Raw genomic sequence first — 23,247 nt, 5'->3', positions numbered from 1 at the left:
TGGATTTTAAATGGTAAATGGACTTGAGCTTGTTGCAACTTGGGGTTAAGTGTCTTGCCCAAGGACACATTGGACATGTTGCTGCAGGAGCTGGGGATCGAACCCTTGACCTTCCCATTGAGAGACGACGACTCTACCAACTGTCCTACCATTTTAGTGCTCTTGAAGTTTTTTGCAGTGCGGCTTATTTGCATAGAGAGGGTCTTTTTGTCTCATTTATGCAGGTTTAGTCGGTGAAGAAGCTGTGCAGGCCTATTGTGAATCAGGCCCTCACTCTTCTTGTGTGTTTGTTTGTTTGCATCCATTTTAAATGCATTTGTGCCAAAAGAATCCAAGTCTTAAGACTTTCTGGTCATATGAGGTGAAGTGTTTGTGTGAAGGCTGCATAAGTATTGTTTGCTTCCCAAATTAAGAGACTTCATTTGTGATCAAGCATGAGATCATTTCAAGAGAAAGGAGAATCAAAAAACACTAATTCCTTATTTAATTAAGCTGTTGTAATTGGTATTATGTAAAACAGTCGATGTTGTTTGATGTGTGTGTTGGTGGTAGGAGATGGAAACACAATTCCTGTGCCCGCACCAAATTACGTGAGTGACAAGGCCTGTCTGTTCGTAGCTCCTTATCCGCTGGAGCGTTACTCCTCAGAATATTGCCTATCATGGCTGTTATTAAAATAAACAAGCAATTAATTGACAGGGCCATGTTTTCAATTCCCTCCTATTATTTTGGGGGCGATGTCACACTCTCGGGAAGACAGTTGCAAACAGTTTACTCACTCTGGTCCCCTTGGTTCAAACACAGGAATAATCAGGAGAGAAAGAAAATCACAGAGGTATAATTGTTTTGTTTTTCTTTCCGGTTATTTTGAGATTTTTCATCCTGACGTTCTGTATTGAACAGATAAATAGAGAAGAGAAGGCTTCACAGGAATTGTTTTAGCTGTCCGTGCCCCAACATCTCCAGGAGTAATGTTTCACTTGGCTTGATTATCTGTAGTGGCCTGGCCAAAGCACGTCTGGAGACTCTCTGATGATTTATAACCATCTCTTTAGAATAAAGGGAAGTTTATGTGGCATATTATAGCTTTCCTTACAATAACAAGAAAAACCACTACTTCATGTATACAGAGCATAACTAACCTCAGGATGCAAGTTGATTATGCTTTATGGGGTTACTGCAGTTACATGAAAAATCTCTAAAAGTTTTAAATTTGATTTTTCTTATATTCAAGGTTGTCTTAAATGTCTTATTTCTTGTAAAAGTCTTACAAGTCTTCTTTACTTGTGACAGCTCTTAAATTATAGATCCCACTTTGACTGTTGTCTGAAAACTTTATCAAACATACGTTCACTGAATAGGATTAGGATTTTTCATTGTTCTTTTTTTTTTGCATTTGCTTGTTCATGTGACAATTCACAGCATTTACAGTAGCATATTATGTACGTATTCACAAGACGTGAGCATGAGAGAAAGAGAAGATTTGTATGTGTCCGTTCAAGGCAATTTGGCTTCAAGATTAAAAGTACAAGGAAAGGTTGGCGACCAATGACTATGGGGGGGGGACTTGCGGGATATGCAAAAAAAACTTGGGACATATTGAGTCAAAGGCCTTGAGTTCCACATGAAATCTGATGCAACAATGGTTTGAATTGTTCTTTGTGTTTGCCTTTAAAAGGTCTACAAAGTCTAAAAATAGATTTTAAAAAGTATGCATCAGCCCCCCTTGATTACTGGTGATTCACTTGTAGATGATCATGTACTGTTGTGCTGGTTCTCTGCAAAGGTTACATTGATAAAAACAGATGTATTCCTGTCTAACACTTCCACCCCACTGCTCCGGTTTCTAAAGCCCTGTGGAAGAGAGGATGTTTTTATTTACTTTGATAGTAGCAGAAAGGTTGGAGTTGTTAAATTATCAAGCAGTAAATTGCAGTCTCTGTCCACAGCAAAGGGCCCAGAATGCTCCGACGGCACCTTTCCAAACACTCAGAGTAAATGTTGTGGAACTAGTGTACAAGCCCGAGTGTTATTACTTCCACCGAATGACACAGATTGCAGTATCTATAGAAATGAAACTGTTTTGTTCTCATCATCCGATTGCTGTAAGGATCTCTTACACTGAAAGACATTTCTAAAGCAGTAACTCACAGTGGAGGGTAGCTGGGGCAAAAGCTGGCCAAAAACCGCAAGAGCTAATGGGAGGAATTATATAAGCAGCCAACATCTGCTAAGCCCGCCTAACCCTGGTCAGAAGCCAGTTTGGCCTTTTGTTTCAGTTTAAAGTGTCAGACACCACAGTGTAAAGATGTTGTAGCTCCTCTCTCAGGATATTCTGTCAGGCATTTATTTTATCTTTTTACAGCTGTTATCTCATGTCTTGACATGACATGACAGAATGAAAATATTGACTTCAGCCTCAGGCTTTTAGGTCTTTGTTTCAGGAGAACACATTCTATATCAATATCTGTGCAAGGCTTTTATGATTCTGTGTATCACTGTTTGCTTTCAGCCAAGTTGCCATAGATTTTTTGCAATTGTTTTCAAATCTGCCCAAGGACAACTTAGAAGGGGTTCCACAAGGACCTATAACGGGTCCTCATGTATTCATTCTCACCAGTCAAACCATACATTCTCAAACTCTATTGTTTATGCTGATGGTGCCATTCCTTATTCCAAATAATACATCAGACTTAAATGTGCTTGTTTCAAATTAGAAGACAACAGTATGTACACATTTTACAAGGGCTCAAAGTGTTGATGCATATGCGCCCATTCCTAACCTTGCCGTTAATTGTAATCTATTTAATACAGCACAGTAGTTAAAGCTCCCGTGAAGGATTTGTAGGTGGTTATGAAAAAGACTTAAATTAAAACGGATGTCTCTTTATGAGCAACAAAACTAAACAAGACTGTCAGAAAGAAGACCGACTGTTTCTCTATCACATTTTTTATATCTTGAACTGCTGAAACAGGGTAGGTGACGGATGAGACCATTACCAGCACGCTGCCATAACTGGGATGCATTTGTCTGTTAAAAGGAGAAAGGATAAGACTTTTCATCAGAAAACACCAGAAAAATTGACTTGAAGATATTTGGACATGCGTAGGTCAATATAGTGATCAATTGTGTTTAAAAGGAGAGGGAATCTGCAAGGTCTTACTTAGCGTGTGTTTCAGTATGTGCTTGCATTCTGCATGCATGTGGAGTGTTTACTGTCTGAAGGTTCCTGGTTATTTGTTTTAACACTTAGGGAGAAGGGCCTTGTCTGTAGAAATGGACAGACTGCTACAACTTCATTGTTTTCAACTACTTTGTTTGTCATGAAGAAGTCAGAGGACGTGTTCACAACCACCTCCGTTCTGTGAATATGTGCCGCTTTAGAACAAATATCGTTCAACTTTATGTACATGCCTGTGCATGTGTGGGCGCTGCTGCTCTGTGATTGGTGGCGACAGAGCCTGCAGATTTACCCGAGTCAGAAAACAGTAGCGTAAAGGGCTAGTCCGCTAATTTAAACTGACAGCTACTGACAAGTTGTTTTGAAGTGCTGAAGGGGCAAGATTGTGGAAAAAAAATAATCCTTTTCTCCCAGGCATGTATTATTTTTGTCTGTGTGAGTCTGCAGGCATTGATGTGAACATTTCAAATAGAAGATTTAATCCAAAGCAGATGGACATCTCGAGGGAGCTGCAGTCTAAGAAGATAAGCTGCAGGCCAGACATTTCATTGTGCATTCTGAACATGATTGCGTTTTACATCTCGATTGCAAGATAGATGAGATGCCTCTTTGTTGGTGATTATGGTCAGGGATGCAGAATTTAGATCTTGACTTCATCTACAGCATGGTAAGAGAGATACATTACATCAAGGTAGAGGATCTATGTCAGTAGGAATATACAGTGCAAAGAATACAAGTCATACTTTCATTATAAGCATGGCAAGAGTAAAAGGAGTCACTTGTACCATATGTATTTGATTATAGTCTCTCCAAGAACAAAGATACATTCACATTGCTTTTTTATTACTTGGCTGTGGGCATCAGCAGCCCGAGGGCTGATAGTTGAGTGCTTCTAAAACAGAGCCATGGCACGCTGTATTTCTGCAGGGACAATGCCTGTGCGTGCTGTACTGTACGCTTGAGAGGCCAAACGACACACACAACAGCGACAAATCATTTCTGCAATCACAGACACATCACACCTCTGAGACGCTGGGCTAGATTGCTGTGGTGAACATGCACCAGAGGCTGGCTCCATTCTGTAGGAATGACATTAGCCTGTTAGTCAGTGGCTTATAATGTCCTGACCTATGGTGTATGAAAGGAACCATAGCAGATGACCCATCAGCTCTAGCTTGCAAATGAGCTGGGATACAGCTGTGAGGGATGGAAACTTTTTTTTAGGACTTGAGCATCTTGTTTATGTCTTATCTTGGTAGGAAACGCATGTTTTCATTTACCACATAAAGGGATGTTTTGACAGATATAGAAACATTTCTGGGACGTAAAAACTGGATCAGAGAAGGCTTAATGAATTTCATAATTGCATGGTTGAGTGTGGGCTTCATGTGAGTAATGTGACGGTGTAAAGAGGAGTCATTCCCTGCTGACCCCCGATAATGTGTCTCCTTTATTGTTGTGTGTATAAAAACATAAAAGAGAGAGCAAGGGCAAGGGGTATACATATGTGTGAAAGTGATAACTGTTCACATTAATATTTTTCTCGCATTTTCTCCCTCTAGCGCCTCAGCTCTGTTTTCTATTAATTTCACATAAATACGATACAATGATGTCCGTCCACGTTGAATAATGTGTTGTGAAAGTTGTCTCTTGTAAAAGAGAGATATTTTGTGGTATAAAAGTGGTCTTTGTTCCGGCTAATACAAAGGAAACTCTATATGGCTCATAAAAATACTGTTTGTGATGTGTTCAGTGTTCTGACAAACTTTTGTCCCAACAGCACTCATGACAATAAAGTTGTCAGCAATACGTGAAAAACTCACTTGTGAAAGTTTGGTTATTGCAAACCTTGAAGGGAAATTTAATGAATCCTGTAGTGGAGTGTTTTCCTTCTCTAAATGTATAGGTATAAACTGAGCTGCACCTTTGAAGGACACATATAACAGGCTTTTAAAGCCGTCTTTGCCCATGTAAATCTCACATTTTAGTCCCAGCTGCAGGGCTGTAAAGAGGAGAGGGCTGAAGGTGCAGTTCTATATGCTCCATGTCGTACTGTAGTTGTTCCAGTTATTTAGGAAAACTATAATATAAAATGATGGTATCGATAGTTTTATTCCAGTGAAATTGCCTTTAATTCAGAAGAAGATATCCATTATTAATCCCTGGAGGGGAAATTCCATTTATACACTCTAATGGAGTAATGGAGAGATGTCAGAGTGAGGGGGCTGCCCACAGCGAGCACACCTGAGCTGATGGGGGGGGTGTTGGTGCCTTGCTCAAAGTCACCTCGGCAGTGCTCAGGAAGTGAACTGGCACCTCTCCAGCTACCAGACCAATTTCCAGATTCTGTTCACACCGGGACTCGAACCGGGGACCCTACATCCATCAAAACATGGAGACCAAACACATATAAGGATGACACACAAATTTAGAGTTGAACCCCACAGTTTATTAAATTTAAAGACTTAAAAAATAAATTGAATCTTGAGACGCATGATAACAGATCGGCTCACTGTCCGGTGAAATGAAGCTTAATAATAGCCCTCATTTAATGTTACACTTTTCTAAATTCTAGTGCTGTGAATGTTGTTGGACATGAAGCCGCCTGAAGCAACTACAGCTTGCTAGCACAGTAAAGTCTGTTAGACTTTACTTAAAGATTAACTCAAGTCCCAGAACTGGAGACAGGGAAAAACACATTTTGCTGAGAAAAGTTTCACGAAGTTCAAAATCCTCAGAGGGAAATCTGACTTTTAGCTTTACTCGCTGTTCTTCTTTTAGGGACCCAATGGAGCAAGGAATATCGACTGACTATTGGTATTTTTATTCTTTTCCTTCCTTCATCTTTTCTCGCTCTGTCTCTCTCTCTCTCGCTCTCTCTTTCTTTCTCTCTCTGTCTTTCTTCTGTTTTAGAATTTATTTATTTATTGTAATGTCCTTGTCGTTTTTTTAGTATATCGTAGCTCAAAATCCAGATTAAAATTTTGCCAACAATGAAAGCAGAGTGGAATACAAGTTACAAATTAAAGCCTTCCTGATCAATTGGAAACAATTTAAATTTATTTCAATTCAGTTCTTGGACTGCAGGTTAACAACTCAGTTTCAAAGTCTGCTAGTTTTTGATTAACAGTCTATTCCTTCTCTGTCATACATTCACACTCATTCCCACAGTGAGCTCGAGTTAAACTGCTGGATCTGAAGCACTCAACTTCCAGTCCATGGAAATCAGCAAGGGTGCATGATTAGCAGGAGTGGACAAAGGCTCTTTGAGGGGAAGGGGTTAAAACATCAAAAAGGCACCAGCTGCAAGGGGATGGGCCACCCATGTCTAAACATTCACTATGAATTTATATCCAAAACGTTGAACCATTGAAGATGCTTTATTTAGCATGCAGGGAGCGTGTAAAAAAAAAGGTGTGCACAAGATTGCATATTGGTTGCGTCTGTGTTTTTGGTGTTTTTACAACATTGATGTTGTTCCAAATGACAAAAAAATATATAATGACACGAGACAATCTGTTATTGTGAAGCTGGCTCAATCTAATCTGTCAACCGCATACCAATCTATCACGCTAAAACCAAGCCCACATACTTTGTGCATTCATTAAATCTCTATTAATCACAATTAATGATGGGGATGTCTCTCTCTCTCTCCTTCTCCCTCTCCCTATCTCTCTCTCTCTCTCTCTCTCTCTCTCCCTCTCTCTCTCTCTCTCTCTCTCTCTCTCTCTCTCTCTCTCTCTCTCCATGTGTTAATAATGGTTAATGACTGTTTGACTTCTGCGTGTTGTTCATCATAGTTCATCTTGATAATCTGTTCCAGTTCACCCCACACTGTTGCTTAATGACTCTTAATTGAAAACTTTGTTGACAAAGTGTGTGACATTGAACCCGAAGAGCCCTAACCGGAATAATTACGCTTTGAAAACTTCACTTGTGGGACCAAGGGCTCATGAGTGAATGGCTTCTGTTACCCTATGCACTCCTCGACCATTACCATAGTAACACACTGTTAATTTAAAGAGATGGGGGCTCTTGCCCATGCTTGTAACTCTGTGGTGTTTACATGTTCCAGCCTTTTATGTTTGCTATGGTGTACATGTGTCTGACTGTGCTCTTTGAGTTTTTCCATGCCTTTGTGGAGTGCGTGCTGGGTGGGCCTCCCAGTGGGGCCATATGAATCTCACATCGTATTCTACCCTCACTCTGGGTGGTTGTTTCTTCAGTTACTTGGCTTACCTGAGTACTGATGCATACAATAAACACTTGTTGGCCCAGACTAAAGAAATGTGACTCTTAGCTTTGATTCACATTTTGCATGGTCAGCTCTGCTAGATGGAGCATGGACTACTGATGGGACAAAATATCGATTAGGCAATATATTGTTGTCCTGAATTGTGTACTTCAATTGCCAAATATCAAAATTTTAATTAAATATATATGGAACTCTTAACAGATTTGGCAATGAACACACCCTGTCAGAAAAAGTGAAACTGACACCAAAAGTATAAAGAAACACATTAACTCTTCTTCTACCTTTTTTAGGGGATGTTGTATTCTTCGGTCAATCGTGATGTTTGTTGTCTTGCAATATATCACTTATCACATAGAGGTATTGTCCTTATAGAGGGCCACTTATTACATTTGGTATTGCATGAAGTATAAAGATAAAGAGATAAACTTTATTGATCCCCCGTGGGGGAAATTTGTGAATCACATACTGATATGTATCACATACTGAATGGCATATCAGATCATATTGCTTTGCAACACGTATCATATCGTATCCTATCATTGTAAACCCCCTGGCATGTAGATAAACACACATGGTGCACAAGCACCATGTGTGTTTATCTTCATGTGTGGCGCCAGCTGCTATATTTCCTTTAGCTTTGTGACTGCTTTGGCTACATTTTTCAACTGACTTATTTTGGGCTGTAATCGTGTTTTTAGCTTGAAGTGAGCCCAGTGATAAAGCATAAGACGGGCAGTGTAGTTGAAAAGGTACTAACATTCATCCAAGATGGTTTTTGTTACATATGCTCTAAAATTACATCCTTTAGTCAAACACTTGTGCATTGTGTGTAGTTTCCACTTGTAATAAAATCATACTAGACAAGGGTCTGAAGGTATAACTCGTAACCAATCGTCATCCTGTAAGTTAATTAGTTTGACTCAGCTCTGAAATTCCTCGGCCAGTGTTGCACAAGTTGTGCTGAGAAAACCAACATGTTTGCAAACATCAGTATGCCATGAAAGTGCACCAGCATGCGTCTGTAGCTAAAGTCCTGCCCGTTCCTCTTTAATGTGCAACACAGCTTTAGCAAATGTCCTCAGTGTCCAGCCAGGTTGTGCACACTGTGGCTGTGAGATAGGAGGCCAGCATGTTTTCTATGCTTCTGAAATGAGGCAGTGAAAATAGCCAGTGGACGACTTGGGAAGGTCACAGGAGGGACTTCTCTGGTTTGTGCTTTTTCTTCTTCTTTTGGCTTGGAAAAATAAACTAAAATGTACACCAAAACAACTGGAATCATCATTGTCAGACTCCTGCATACTGTTGTAGTATAAACAGACTTTTAAGATGTTGTATGGATGTGTAGCAGCTGGTCATTTAGCCTCAGTCTCAGCTTCTCTTCAAATCTTTTTTTTTTTTGGTGCACTTCACTGACTGGGTCGATGCTGCTGACTCTCTCTGCTCTTGACTACAACTCAGCCCATGCTTGCAAAAGCGTTAAACTGATTTGGACTGATAAACTGTGGGAGTGCAGCAGGGATCAGTTTGTAGCTCATCTGGTTCCTATTTGAGATATTTTTTTTGACAGGTTTTTGCTTGTTCCTCACTGCAGGTCATATAGCAAAATGTAACAGGATGATATGCTTCAAATACGATGTTCTATTGATTCCATATCATCTAAAAATCAGCACTAGCAGACTTTTAGCTTGTTGTGAATATGGAAGGATACTTCTGTCGCTGTGGGAACTGAAGTGCTTTAGCTCAGCTTATGACCTTAAGGTGGACCTCCCTGATGACTGATAGGGACAGAAACATTTAAGGTTATTGTTCTTTATTAAATTACAAACCAATCACCATAAGAACATACTATGTTTACTGTAAATTGTACAGAACCGTTTAAAGTATTTACTTTTCCAATGCAACACAGCATGCAACACAGTGATCGTTTGATCGCTCGATTATCTTGTTTCTATGATTGTGGGAAGACAAAATTGTAATTGAAATCAATTTAAACTCAATTAATTGCCGAGTCTTACTGTAGCATCAAGTCTGAATTTCCTCAGGAAAGAAAAGAAAGACAAAAGAAGGCAAAGAAATGTCGATCCACAGGATCCCTGTGTGCTGCCTTCCTTCCGTGCCACACAGGCTGATTGCGCCTTCTCTAGTCAAAGCGTGTGTGTCCACTGCACGTGCTGCTGTCCGCCTCTGGCCAGTGCCAGGAGGGCCACTCCATTCCGCCACTCCACTCTGCTCCAAATAAGCAGCAAGTCTACCTTTCAACGGAGCCCACAGCAAGAATTTGTCAGGCTGAACAGAGCACACAGGTAGAAGACAGGAACCTTAACACAGAGTTAAGCAAAATATACAGGCGACCCATCGTATAACCCATGATTTTACTCACTGTGCAAAATGATGCTGTGGAATCTGCAGGTTACTGTAACACCTGCAGCCCTACCGTTTCACCTTGAAAAATGTCTGCCTCATTGTAAATGCTCCTGTGCACAAATTATTGAGGATAAATCAATACATTTTCTACGACCTGCTTGTTTTCTCACAGCAACATTTTAAACTATTGTGACCCTCCAGTCACGAAAACCACAGAGAAACTTCTCTCACATCCTTTCTTTTTTGTTGTTGTAATGGTTTCTTGATAGAACATTATTCTCCATCATGTTTTCCAGTGAAGCTAACACCGCTGAGACAGCCGGAGACCGCTGATGTTGCATGCTTTGTGTAAAGTTAGTAACTGAGCTGTCAACCCAGTGTTCTTCTCATTTAAGGAGCTGACAGCCAACAGTCGTCTCAGAGCAACAAACTCATTATAGCGGAACACCTCTGTCTCTCATCTCCTCTCTCATCTTCTCCCCTCTCAGCTCATTTCATTTGACATTCCTCTTCTGTTTACTCATCTCATCTTGTTTTCTCTTTTCTCCTCTCTTGTCTCCTACCTACATCTCTGCATCTCTCCTGCGTTCTGACCTTAGATCTTCTTTCCTCTGTTTTATGATTCCCCTGTCAGTCATCCATCCATCCAGACCATCCTGATTTTCTCACTCTACTTTTTTCATTTCCCCTTATGCTCAACCCCTCTCACATTTCTTTGGTCTTCATGTTCCTTCTCCACCTCTCACCTCACTGCGACTTCCACTTTTCACTGTTTCCAACCTAAAAATGTGTGTGAGTCAGAGGTGAGGGGGAGAAGAATAATCGTATAAAAGAGCATAGACATATTCTGCACACTAACACACTCTCTTCCTCAGACAGCAGTGAGCACCTTGATGACCCACTGTCCCTGAACACCTCTCACAGAAAAAGTTTAAAGGTTTATCAAGTCACTTCTGAACTGTTTCGAATTGTGCTTGATCATCTAACCCGCACCCCTCATGCATTTTAATTGGCTTCAACTGCAGTAAAACAGAAGCCGAGTGGGACATAACCTGACTTTATAGGGGCCTTATAGATGTGCATGGAGAAGACTGCAGAATCAACACAATATATGAGGTTACAGAGCATTTAAAGGCGCACTGAGTGAGGTTTTTATAGTCTCATATAGCAGAAAATAGCCATAATATATCTAGAAGGGGGTTGATAGGCGAGCTGATCAATACCAATGACTCACTGATCAGTTTGCCAGGTGCTGAGATAACACGCTCTCAAAACTCACTTTGGAGCCTGCAGTCTCAGTTAAGAACAGCCCCGCCATCTATTTGAGTTAGAAACGGTCCCCATACAGCGGCGGCGGTGCAGCAGCAGCACAGTGTGAAATCTCTTAACAGCCCATTTTCACTCCAGTAGGGATATCATTTATAACATTAGGGGCTGCTCATTAAACCTGTTACAAATAGATGTTCCTGTCAGATGAAGTCAAATGAACTCCTAAAAGCCAGATTTTTTGGGGCTATACAAGGCACATGCAGGGAGTCCGTGTATTTCATATTTAAACATGATGCATGGTTCTTTGTTTGGGCGGAAGATTAAAAGTACTAAAGAGATATTCAAAAATATGTTTTCCCTTTTCATGACCACAAGAGGCTGCATTCAGTGCACAAGCGTCCTTACTGGTGCAGATGGTATCAAAAATTAAGATAGATAAATAGCTATACTAAACCACAAACTGCACACTCCTTAATATTGCACACTCACCATGTATTGCACATTCGCTGCTGGATGGTGTAAATGCACAGTGTCATCATTTTGTACAGTGCAGGTCATCAAGTGCTCCTGCTCATTTCAGCTTTGGCATAGAAATTTTCTTTCAGCCTTTTTTTTCTGCTCTTTAATTGCCCTGAATTGCCTTCCAGAGGGCAACAATTGGCGTTGCATAAAACATTCCCCTTTTTGGGGCTTCAGTGCTTTTCCTCAACTACTTACCATTTAAATGAAATAAACTGTATCATTTTCAAGTATGTGGCATCAAACAGTTTCAATTGATCACAAAGTTTCACAACCTTAGTCCACACTGCATATTTCGCTCATAAACATGTGACTCTCTCTCTCTCTCTCTCTCTCTCTCTCTCTCTCTCTCTCTCTCTCCCTCTGTGATATCAGTAATATGTTTTAACTTGAATGGGTTTTTTCTTATAATAGATTAAGCATCAATCACTCATCTGTCACATTTTCCCTGTCTTTCCTTCTTTCTTTCTTTCTTTCTTTCTTTCTTTCTTTCTTTCCTTCTTTCTTTCTTTCTTTCTTTCTTTCTTTCTTTCTTTCCTTCTTTCTTTCTTTCTTTCTTTCTTTCTTTCACTGTGCTGTCCTTTTTTTCAGGCTTAAGTCAACTAATAGTGTGTGATCATCCCACCATCAAGGCTGCTACCATATAGTTGCCATGGTAACACTTAGTCCGCTCAGTAACGGCCACTGCAGAGAGAACAGAGAGGCAGAGACAGACTGCACACACACACACACACACACACACACACACACACACACACACACACACACACACACACATGGACACCCACACTCACTGCGCCACACACCAGTTACCCCCTTACCATTCGCTTTAACAGCCAGTGGGAGTGTTAGTGTCATTATAGATCTCCCCAGTCAGAGTCAACGATCTTAAAGCGAGGTGATAACTCATGACAGACACACAGTGATAATGCATGTAGCAGCACACCAGCTGCTTCATAAACATACTCACAGATGCAGGAAGATGTGCTTATTATATAAAACAGTAATACACTGTTACAAACACAAACTGACTCCTGACAATTTCTGGGAATTGCAGGACATTATGTTGAGGAACAGCATGCAGAAGGAGGAGGAGGAGTCTTCTCTAGTCATGTTTATATCATGACTGATGATGTTTATATCTGGGCTTATATCATTGCGACGTTGAGCAGCAACCTCTGGTGTTGAAAAATAAAGGCGTTTAAAAACTTACAGTGCCTCCAGTGTCCACTTGAAGCTGGCTACAAAAGCCAAGGAAACCCTTTAGCCCCATATTGAAATGCTAATGTTTACAGCAGAAATAAACAGGTTTGCAGTCTGGTACAAAACAAATGGTTCTCTAGTTCATTCCTTTAATGGTTAAAAACTGTTCTTTTTGTGGTGTTTTATCTGTTTGTTTATTTATCTTGTTTGATTTTATCCTATTTTCTAATGGACTCCCGAGTTTGTCAACAAAGATGATGATGATGATGATAATGTATGTTTTTTAAATTAATCCATTTTGATGATATCAAGACGAAGAGTTTTGCATCATAATGTACAATCTGGGGCGTAGCTGAGTTGACTGACAGGGGGGACGTGTTGTAGCTGTTTGGCTGATGTAAGGCTTAAGTCCCGCCTCAGCTCCACCTCTTTGCCTATTTATTTCTTGGTTGATCGTAAGTGAGGTAGATTCCAATATGGTGGCGGCCATGGTAGAGCTTCATAACGACACTTCAGAAAACAATGACTGATGTCACTGAGACTACGTCCATGTTTCCATCTACAATGAGAACATAAACATGTTTCCACAAAACATAACACAGACAACTGAAGCGACAGTAAAGAGTTTAAAGCAGAAAAACTCACACATCAGCTAATCCAGAATGAATACAGACATTTTACAAGAAAGCTGGAAGGAAAAGTCCATATTATGTCCATTTTAAGTTTTATATTCTCACTCGATAGTAGATTTGCATAATTTACACTTCAAATAACTCCTTATGTATCTCTTCCTGGTGCCTGTACTCTCAGTTCAGCCTCTTTCTGACATAACAAGCCAGAGGCAGAGCCTAGTGTTATAGAAACATGACCATATAAGGAGTTCTGTGACTTTGTGATGTCACAAAATCTCCAAGGTTGAAAAAAGTGAAACCTGGTGTTCAGGGCATCCTGCAGATGGAGCTCTGGATTTCTCTGACATATGCTTACCTACCGATTTGAAACATTGCCCATGTTAAATATTAATATCCAGCATTGCAATATGTATCTGTCAGAAAATATGGAACAGCATTATACACCCTCTTTAAAGCTGTGTGATCAGATTTGACACATATTGTCCTACTTGTCATGCCACATGTAATTACATCTCACCTATCACCCACACTTCACTCCACTCATGCATGTAGCTGTAGTTAAATCCTGGTTGTATATATTCTCATTCTTAGTTTTGATATTTTTAGTGCTTATTTACTTTGTATTTAATATTATATTGTGTTTAGATTTGCTAACATTGTGTTTTTTGCTCATATTGTGTGTTTGGATAACCTGCTGCTGTAACGCCACAATTTCCCAGTTTGGGATCAATAAAGTAATTCTATTCTATTCTATTCTGACACTGACACTAAAACCCTCACATGTTCTGCACTTTTTAGTCAACAATGATAGCATTTAATTGCATTATATAATTCAGTTGACATGAATAAAGAAACCTCTGTATAATGAAAAGCAGGACATGAGACTAATGCATGCACCGCACCCCCTCCTCAGACTGCTGTGATGTATGTCGGAGGCTATTTCTAGTGATTAAAGTGATCTATTTTCTGATACCTCAGGCGGCAGTGTGCTGACTGATGAAGCCTTGAGCAAAAAACACTAACAGCCCCTGAAGGAAGCAAAAAAAAAAAAGAGAAAAAGTAACACATCTAAGAGTACACAGTCTCAGTTTGATTTCTACATATTCTGATTGAAATTAAAGCTAAAAAAGTTTTTTCAAGAACTCCATCAAACTCAAAGTAACGTATAGTGGATCCTTCATGAGGACGTGGAATCTGAGACACACACACCAACACACAAGCTTTAATTAGCTATTCTTAGCGCTCATTGTGCCAGTTTGTCATTTTTTCAGAGCAAACCATGCTTTTTAATTGTGGTGTAATTTAAGAGAAGAGGACTTTACTTCTCGTGCATGAAGGGTCCACTTTTCTGCATTGTGCTGTTTATTGGTAAGGTCTATGTCTGTTTGTGTGAGAGGAAGGGGCGGGACATTTAAACCACTACTCCACCCCGACCAATCCCTATTGAGTAGACCCTGGCTTTTCTTTTGTACAAGAGGTGAAGGTGGAGACGCCTTGTTTGTCTTTATATACAGTCAGTGGTTTAAATATGATAGCCTCAGGATGTTTTCCTTGCCTTTTAACTTCCACTGTTTAACACATATCTCCTCAAGGTTTGTTCACAGCTTATTTCACATGTATGAACTCCTTCTGGGACACGGTGATCAAGCTCTCTCAACTGATACATTAAATCTCTAAAACAAGAAGCACTCAGACAAGCTGATGTAACTTTAATGAGGTAGACATATGTAGATTGCTGTCATATTTCAAAGGGCCCTGTTGTGTAGCACATAAACATCTTCTTCTTCACGTTTGATTTGCACCATCTGTCCAAACTCAGCCGGCTTCTATCCTAAGTTAATGTTTGAAAAAAAAAAAAAAAAACATGTCAGCTATCATCAGATAGTTTTCCCAGCCTGACCATCATTTCTGTCCTCTTTTACTGAAACAGTTCCTCTTTTATAGACCAATCAGAGTTTTTCTTTTGCCTTATTTGTCGGCTGGATTAAAGCAGCTTAACCTCAATGAGAGGCTTGTAAAGATGAATGTAAAGTCAATATAAATGCAGCTATTGTGTGTGTGTGTGTGTGTGTGTGTGTGTGTGTGTGTGTGTGTGTGTGTGTGTGTGTGTGTGTGTGTGTGTGTGTGTGTGTGTGTGTGTGTGTGTGTGTGTGTGTGTGTGTGTGTGTGTGTGTGTGTGTGTGTGTGTGTGTGTTCTTGTGAGTGCCTGTCAGCTTTACTGTTTGATTCAAGGGTCTAACTGAGAAGCAGCTTTTGCATAACTCTGATAGGCCAATTAGTGCAGAATGATAGATGATGAGCTCCATGGGCAGACATGGTGGTAATAGAGGCGAGAGAGAGGAAGCACTCTGTCCTGAATTTCAAATCGGCTCTGCTCCGTCCTCCATCAAAGTTACACACAGCTTAGTCATAGCCTAATTCCTCTGATCAAAGTCTGCTTTTGAAATGTTTTTTTGTTCATTCTGTTGTTTTGATCTGTGTGATCTTTGATCAAGTTTGAGAGTAAGCCTTTTAGCTATTCTTTGTTGTTTTATCTGGCATCATTGTGATTGTCTAGAATAGGAGAGGAGAATGCTGGCATTTAGTGAGTCTTTGAATTCATATTTCAAGATGGAATTGAACATTGATCTTGCGCATAAAGACACAGCGAGTAACCTCTGCGCTGAAATGAAGTTTGGTTTGTCTATCGGACAATCATTTTCAGGTAGCATCGCTGTTTCCCCTCTGCAAGACAAGAAATGTTCATTACCTTTTCCACTGTTTACTTGCTCCCCCTCAAAGGTCAGCAGTAAACGTCTTTTGTCCAATTTTGGTCACAGAGCCATTTTCCATACGTCGTGATTGTGTTCACAGGTGTTAAAGTAGATGAAACAAGAGAATGCCACTGCTTATTACCTTAAGGCCCACACAAGAAGCGGCACGAGGTGACATTTGCGACACACGTAAAGAACAGTCGACTCGCGAGCAGACGGCAACTCCAGACATAAAGAAAGCCTCTTTTTCTGATAGACATGAAAAGACATCAAGTCAGACAAGAAATCTTTAGACGTTGGCTCAATTCCAAGCAAGAAATCAGAAGAATTTCTGACAAAACGTAGCGTAGCTTCTTTGATGGGTGGGGTAGCTCTTTACCCATCTCATTAGCCTTCATGTAATCTGTCTCTCTCTCTCTCGGAAGCCGTCTGCCAGACTGCGCCGGCTTGTTTGTGTTTGTGTGAAGCATCTGTTGTCAAAGTGACAGAGAAAAAAGGTCAGTACTGTATGAAACGCACGGCAAATCTCAGGGGAAAGAAAAAAAAGATTGTTTTAGCTTTGAATTTTTCTGTGACAGTGTTAACATGGAAGAACAAACTAGTCAGGCTGCTGTTTAATCTTAATTGAACACAGGTTCAGATCAGAAACCCTCCTCTAAGCCTTGCTAACCAACAGTCAGTACGTTTGCATGCACAGTGAAGTCGAGCTACAGTTATATCATGAATTGGCCTATACAGTACACAAGCACCAGGGGAGAGATGACTTATTGAATTAAATATGTCCGCCTCTGCTGTGGTAGGAGGCGATATGTTTCAGCTATTGGACCATCTTCACGTTGACTCATTGCATCACAAACAAAAACAATCAAGGAACAAATTAGAATGCGAGTGTATGTAAAATGGGGAATACATGAACACCTTTACACCGCTGTACATTTTGTACTTAAAAAGAAGCGTGTTGATACCTTCGTCTTGTTTTCTTATCGTCTTTCTAGACGAATGTCTACAGTTAGGCCCGTTGACATGTGTACAGTATACATGTAAGAGTAAGTCAATCCCAAATTGCATCATCAACGTGTGTTGGTCTAACTTTTGGCAGATTCAGCTTGGTGCGATTTCACGGCATGGTCATGTTATCTAATCCTGACAATGGCCATGTGGTCCACATGACCATGTTGTGGAAAAGGCATGTTGAGAGAGTGCCTTGGAGTTTACTTTTGTTCTATGACTGCTTGTATCCCTATCCAAAGAGCACCTCAAACCTACACTTTTCTGAGTCCGGGTAGATGCTTTCTACATTTTTGTTGGTATGATTTCAGTTTTTCAAAGTTGTAAAAGTCCAGTGTCATGCTGAATAGCACAATAAATATAAAACTTTTTCTTTAACATCATGTAAAAGTTCTGACTTTGTGCTGCGTGCACAACAGGTCAGTGTTTTACCTTCTTTTTTATCCCTCCTCCAGCAATCAGCAATCTACTGTCGCTCTGGAAAGGTGCTAAGGGTGGTCAAGCATGAAGCAATTTCAGAGGCACAAGTGTTAGACAGTATAATGACACAGTCCAAAAAGCAACATGTTTGAAAGAAAATGGAGCAGGGCCCACTGCACTACTACAAAGGCAGCAGCTCCACTGTGTGATGAGGGATTTCTACACTGCTTCATGTCAGTGGAGTCATAACAATAATAACCATGGTAGACAACTAGGCCAGTGCTGCCTCGACTCCATTAGTGCCTGAAAATGTTATGAATCAGTTCGATTCCATTTGTTTTCAGTCAATATTGTGCATCCTCTGCACAAAGTCTTCTCTAATCTTGGCGATAATCTGCACTGATCTGAGCCAGACAATCCCACAATCAAGCCCGCAGTGGGTGGACATGGCGTCTTATTAGAACGACTGTTGGTGGATTTGCTGTTCAAATTAGATTTTTTTTTCCCTCTATTTTTTCTGTCCCTCTTCTCTTCTCTTTTTATTTCGTCCCATTCCTCCTACCCACAACACACATTCTAACCGTGTAGTCCCCCCAGCCGCCACCGCGAAGTGTTCAGAGAGTGTCCATCGATGAGAGTGATGTTGTTGTACAGCAACGCGCCGAGCTTGTTGAGCTGATTTACATTGAAATGAGCCATGTTTTTTTCCTGGCTATTGTGGATCAAATTAATTATGTAAACCGTCTACCGGGCTCATTTGCATTTCTTGATTGATTTCAGTCCATTTTGTGTATTCCGCATGAGCAAAAACGAAGATGAGAGATGGGCACTGTCATTCATGTCGGCATGCTGTCATTGAAATTGCAGTGAGGCGTTGGCCCTCGGGAAGTTCTGCACATAATTATAAACATCTGTCTCTATGTTTACATGTATAGAGCCTGTTTATGTTTGCTTGGACATGCATGCAGTCAAGTTTTTGTCAATCATACGGTTGATTCATTCTTCCATGGAGGATTTCTACATCTATTGATATGTGTTTATATGTTTGTCGCCTGTAAGGGAGGTTCAGCATGAGCATGCACACATTCCCATAATACTTCTTTCCCCTTTGTCGCTCTTCTTCCCTCCTCCCTGTCTCCTCCACAATGCCACACCGCCTGTCAAATATCAGGCTGGATGCTAACAGGACGCCTCTGTACGCCTATGTGTGTGTTTTTACTTTTGTGTGTGTGTGTGTGTGTGTGTGCAGCTCTCCTCCAAACCAAAACGAACGACCCAGTTAAATAATAAGCTGAAGGCTAACAGAGGGACCCCATCAACCTCTGAGCTGTATCCCCTCTGAAGCCATCAATCGTGGGGACTAAAGCTAGGCTGCGTAATGACATTGTGGCAGTATACTTGTTCTATGCTGCAAAACATATTAATGTTAGCCATAATGAGTTTGACAGCCCAATATGGTTGTCAGGCATCAGGGTGGAGTTCCACTGGTAAACACTGCCCTCAAATGGGAGAGAGGGGACACAGCAACTGCAGTAGAAGCTGCAGTGCTTTCAGGTTTTGTAGACGTATGTTCCATGGTTGTTTTTGAAGCGTTTTGATTCTGTAATCATTATAAAAGTACTCAGATATGAATTATTATTCCCATAAACAATGCTAATTCTTGATAGTTAACTCTTCAGAATGGTCCAGGATTGTTGCTCTATGTGCATCAATGTGTGCTTATTTCTGTATGTTTTCAATTTCCAGAAACTTCAAAACAAAGATTTGTGAACAAAGATTCCATATTGAACTCTTTACATGTGTCCTAAAATGGTTCTCTGCTTATGTCCTGCCTGTATCCTAGGATCTTGGAGCTCCAGCAGAACGGGGACATGGACATACTGAAACTCAAGTGGTGGCCCAAGGACAGCCCCTGTGACCTCTACAGCTCAGTCCAGACACGACAGCGTGGCAGCGCCCTTGACATCCAAAGCTTCGCGGGCGTTTTCTGCGTCCTTGCAGCCGGTGTGGTGCTCTCCTGCCTCATTGCCATGGTGGAAAGCTGGTGGACAAGACGGAAGGGATCGAGGGTCCCCTCCAAGGAGGTATGGGGGATGGATGAGGTACAGGGTTTACAGTCCAAATCCTAGAAAGATAATATATAGAGTAAAAAGATAATTCTAGGATGGATGATGGCTTTGGTTTCAGGTGTAGCCAAGGCAACAGAAAGAGGGTGCAGAGTTACTCCATAAAAAGTTCAGTCAGGATACATCACAAGAAGAGATATAAGACCACTTGTAAAGGACTGACATTGCAAGCATATGAAACCTCAGAAAAACTTCCATGCTCACAATGACACTCCCTCTAAACTTAATTTGCACACAAGCAACATCAGCAATACTATCCAACCTAAAAAGTACAGGATGCATCTGCGTTAGTCACTACGTCTTTGCACATTGTGTCAAAAAGAATCCTAGAGGTGCTATATTGGCTCTACAGTGATATAACAGGCATTGGCACCGCAATCTTTCCTGTATTCAAATCTGTGAGTATGGCGGTAGGAAGAGAAAGGTCAAACTGAACCGTCACATCCAGCACCATGTCATGGTATTCATTCTAATTCTTTACATGCTATGAAAGTATCAGCTTATCGGATTATTATCTAAAAAAGTACATTTTGTTTTCCTTTCATGTCATTAGCTGATCTAAAGTTCTGCCAATAGAAAATGTTACATTATCTATGTTTTCTTATTAAGTAACACAAAAACTCACATTATACACTCAAACTGTATTCTGCTAGTGCTGGTGTCCTGCGTGATCTCACCATGTTTCATTAATTCTTATTTTGATGGTGTGATTTCTTAAAATTAGGTGAATGTATCAGTGTCAACTATGGGCGGGAATCACAGGGAAGCTCACGCTATGCTACGAGATTTGTGACAGTGGCAGTGGTGTAGTGCAGGTTATACCCACTTCTAAATCTCCTCTGATTCACACCATTGATTGATTGACAATATTCAGTAGTTTGCACTGATCAGGATGGTGAAGGGACGACCCTCCCTACTCTGACTCTAATTGACTATTACGTACTAACTGAATGTGTATGAGCAGTCTCACATGTCACTGTTTAATACAGAGGCCGTTAATCCTCTGCCTAAAAAAAGATTTGTAGGGAAAATGAAGAGTATACACACTTCTTCAACCACCACTACACCACTGGACCTGCAATAAGGATTATATCACAATACAGGGATTCTGTGTTAACTGATATATTGCAAGGTAATCATATAATTAAACGTCCCGATATGTGATTAAATCAAGAATATAAAACATCCCCTAAAATAGTACACTGCAGGTTAATGTATTTATTCAGAGCAGTTTAGAGTCAGTTTCACCTATTATCATTCTTTAGTCTTAAATTTAGTTTCTCCACTGTCCGACATTATCCCTTTGTATTCTTCTTCTTTGATTCCGCTGTCAACTTTTTCTTTGGTCAATTAACTTCCGTTTACATTAGTCTCATTCATGTCTTAAGTGCCACTGTGAGGAGTCATGAAGTCACATTTCCAAGGTTTCTAACCCTAACACCTAACCCTGACCCTTTTCAATTAAAATATCAGTAGACATCAGCGATTTATATTGTATCACACCAGTCAGGACAACAATGCATTGCCAATGGTTTGTCACAACTGTGATTAAATGCTTATTTATCTGCCGAGTTTACAATCTGGGGAAAAGAGGGAACAGGCACCTGGAAAAAAAGCAAAAAGCTAGCACAGCCTGAGGGCGTGTTGGAAGAGCTGCAGTTTGACCAAACACTGACTCACAGTATTAAACATGGATATATTTATACCAGCGCTCTCTCCAAAACAGTGGCGACACTCCACCTTGTAAATTAGCAGCAGCCTCCTGTGAAATATCCAATCAGCCTATGTGCGGTTGATCACCTCAGCAGGGATATCATTTGAGACAATCAAAGTGACTCAGGCAACATCCGCTATGAGTAGAAACCCTGCAGACCGTTCTGCTCTCTCCATACAGAAGAAATATAACATCTCCAAAGAAAAACCCAAAATGACAGCATGTTTATTCGCTTTCTTTTCTATGCGTTAAAATTAAAAACGTCCAAGAGTGCTAACATTCAATGTAACCTCTCTCTTCCTGTAGCTGTTCTATCTCCAAAAGGGTTTAACAGAATTAACTTCACATTCATCCTCAAACTGAACCCCACCTCCTCACCTCCCAACCCTATGTTTACCAAAACACAGGAGGTGAAACCCCCCTCCCTCCCCCCCCCAAAAAAAAAAGTTAAGCAAATTTTGGTTTGCAAAACCTGCCACTGATGAACTGAGAGAAATGTGATTACGTGTGAAATGATATTTTCTCTTTTGGTTTTAAAGTCAATTATTTATGTGTTGGGAACAAATTAGACTGAGGTATGAAGCAGCTCAGATTAATTTCAGCAGAAAATGTTTTTGCCATCAGGTAAATTACTTTGGCTTCAAGCAATTGCCCTTTTCCTTCCAAGGGAGCAGTTTGATAAAATCTGGATAAGGTTTGCTCATGGATTATGACTGAATTAGTTTCCTGGCACATCTTTCATCCTCCAGTCCAGAGGAAAAATAATACCAATGGACTGTCAATCCAAAATAGATATTTAGTGATCTAGCATAGTGTATTACTGATTTTGTTGCCTGGATTTCAAACTGGGTTTTTAATGGAGGTTAAAAAAAAAGACATGTGAACGTCTCTGCATGACTCTGTCTACTAGAAACCAATAATAGCAGACTGTCCCATCTCCTAAATCTTTGGTGTCATGCTAATTTAAAGTTCCACCAAGAATAAATTAGAAAAGATGACAAAAAGATGGGAATGGAAATTGCGACCATAGCCAGGATGATTTAGTGTCAGATCAGGATACTTTTCATGATCAAAAAGGCCGATAACACCAATCATCTGCAAAGTAATTTAGTGGAGAGTTTCAACATGAAATCTGGTCAAACATCAGAGTGTCATTACAAATGACTGCATCTCTTCATCACTGTAGTTTCTACCTTTTGTAAGTCATTATTTACCTGTCCTTGAGGATGGTAATAAAGTGACTGGAGTGGTAGTGATGTGAAGATTGAAATCCATGAAGGGATTCCACAAACTAAATTGAAATATGTGTGTTGTTGCAGGGAAATCATTAGACTTGACTTATTCATGTGCTTTATTGTCTGTGATCACACAGCGTGCTCAGACTTGTTTGACAAACTCCCTGAAAGTTTCACACAGCTTTGTTTACTGCAGCCCAATATACCACCTGCAATGAATGCCACTGATCAGCAAATGTTTTCTTCTCTTTATCACTTTTCATTTGGGCTTGCTGGCTCATTGATTTCTTTAATTGTCTAATTGGACTTGCACTCCAAGTAGATTTCCCTTTTTCTCTTTACAAGATAAGTTCATTTAAGGCTACACCTTCTGATCATGGGAGAGGATTTCTCTGAATACACGAGCAGGAGCTGTTTGGTCATATCCGAGCTCATTCCATCTCAGCCAATTTGCGATGTGCACAAGCAACATGCTCAACAGCTGCTTGGATGCAGCTGGATTTGCTTAAGCCTAATTTAGCTTCTTGAATATTGCAATAATGTTCAGCCACACCATTTAATGTCTTT

The 23,247-nt window shown here is 40.4% G+C and overlaps 1 protein-coding gene across 4 annotated transcripts in view; it reads left to right on the top strand.

The window, feature by feature from the left end:
- grid2 (glutamate receptor, ionotropic, delta 2) overlaps positions 1 to 23,247 on the top strand; it is a 510,900-nt gene that overhangs the window by 475,588 nt on the left and 12,065 nt on the right. For 3 of the 4 annotated variants that reach the window (XR_009673135.1, XM_061038832.1, XM_061038833.1), the window contains exon 15: positions 19,449 to 19,689. Coding sequence is in view for 3 of the 4 variants with exons in the window: in XM_061038832.1 (XP_060894815.1) it covers positions 19,449 to 19,689 (241 nt within the window). In the remaining variant the exon portion in view is untranslated. Of the gene's footprint in view, positions 1 to 19,448; positions 19,708 to 23,247 lie in introns of all 4 variants that reach the window. The other variant, XM_061038830.1, reaches the window with a different exon arrangement.

Source organism: Labrus mixtus, chromosome 5 (genome assembly GCF_963584025.1).
Source record: "Labrus mixtus chromosome 5, fLabMix1.1, whole genome shotgun sequence".
NCBI lineage: Eukaryota > Metazoa > Chordata > Actinopteri > Labriformes > Labridae > Labrus > Labrus mixtus.
The sequence above is the reverse complement of the archived record's forward strand: the minus strand, read 5'-3'. Positions and strand labels throughout refer to the sequence as shown.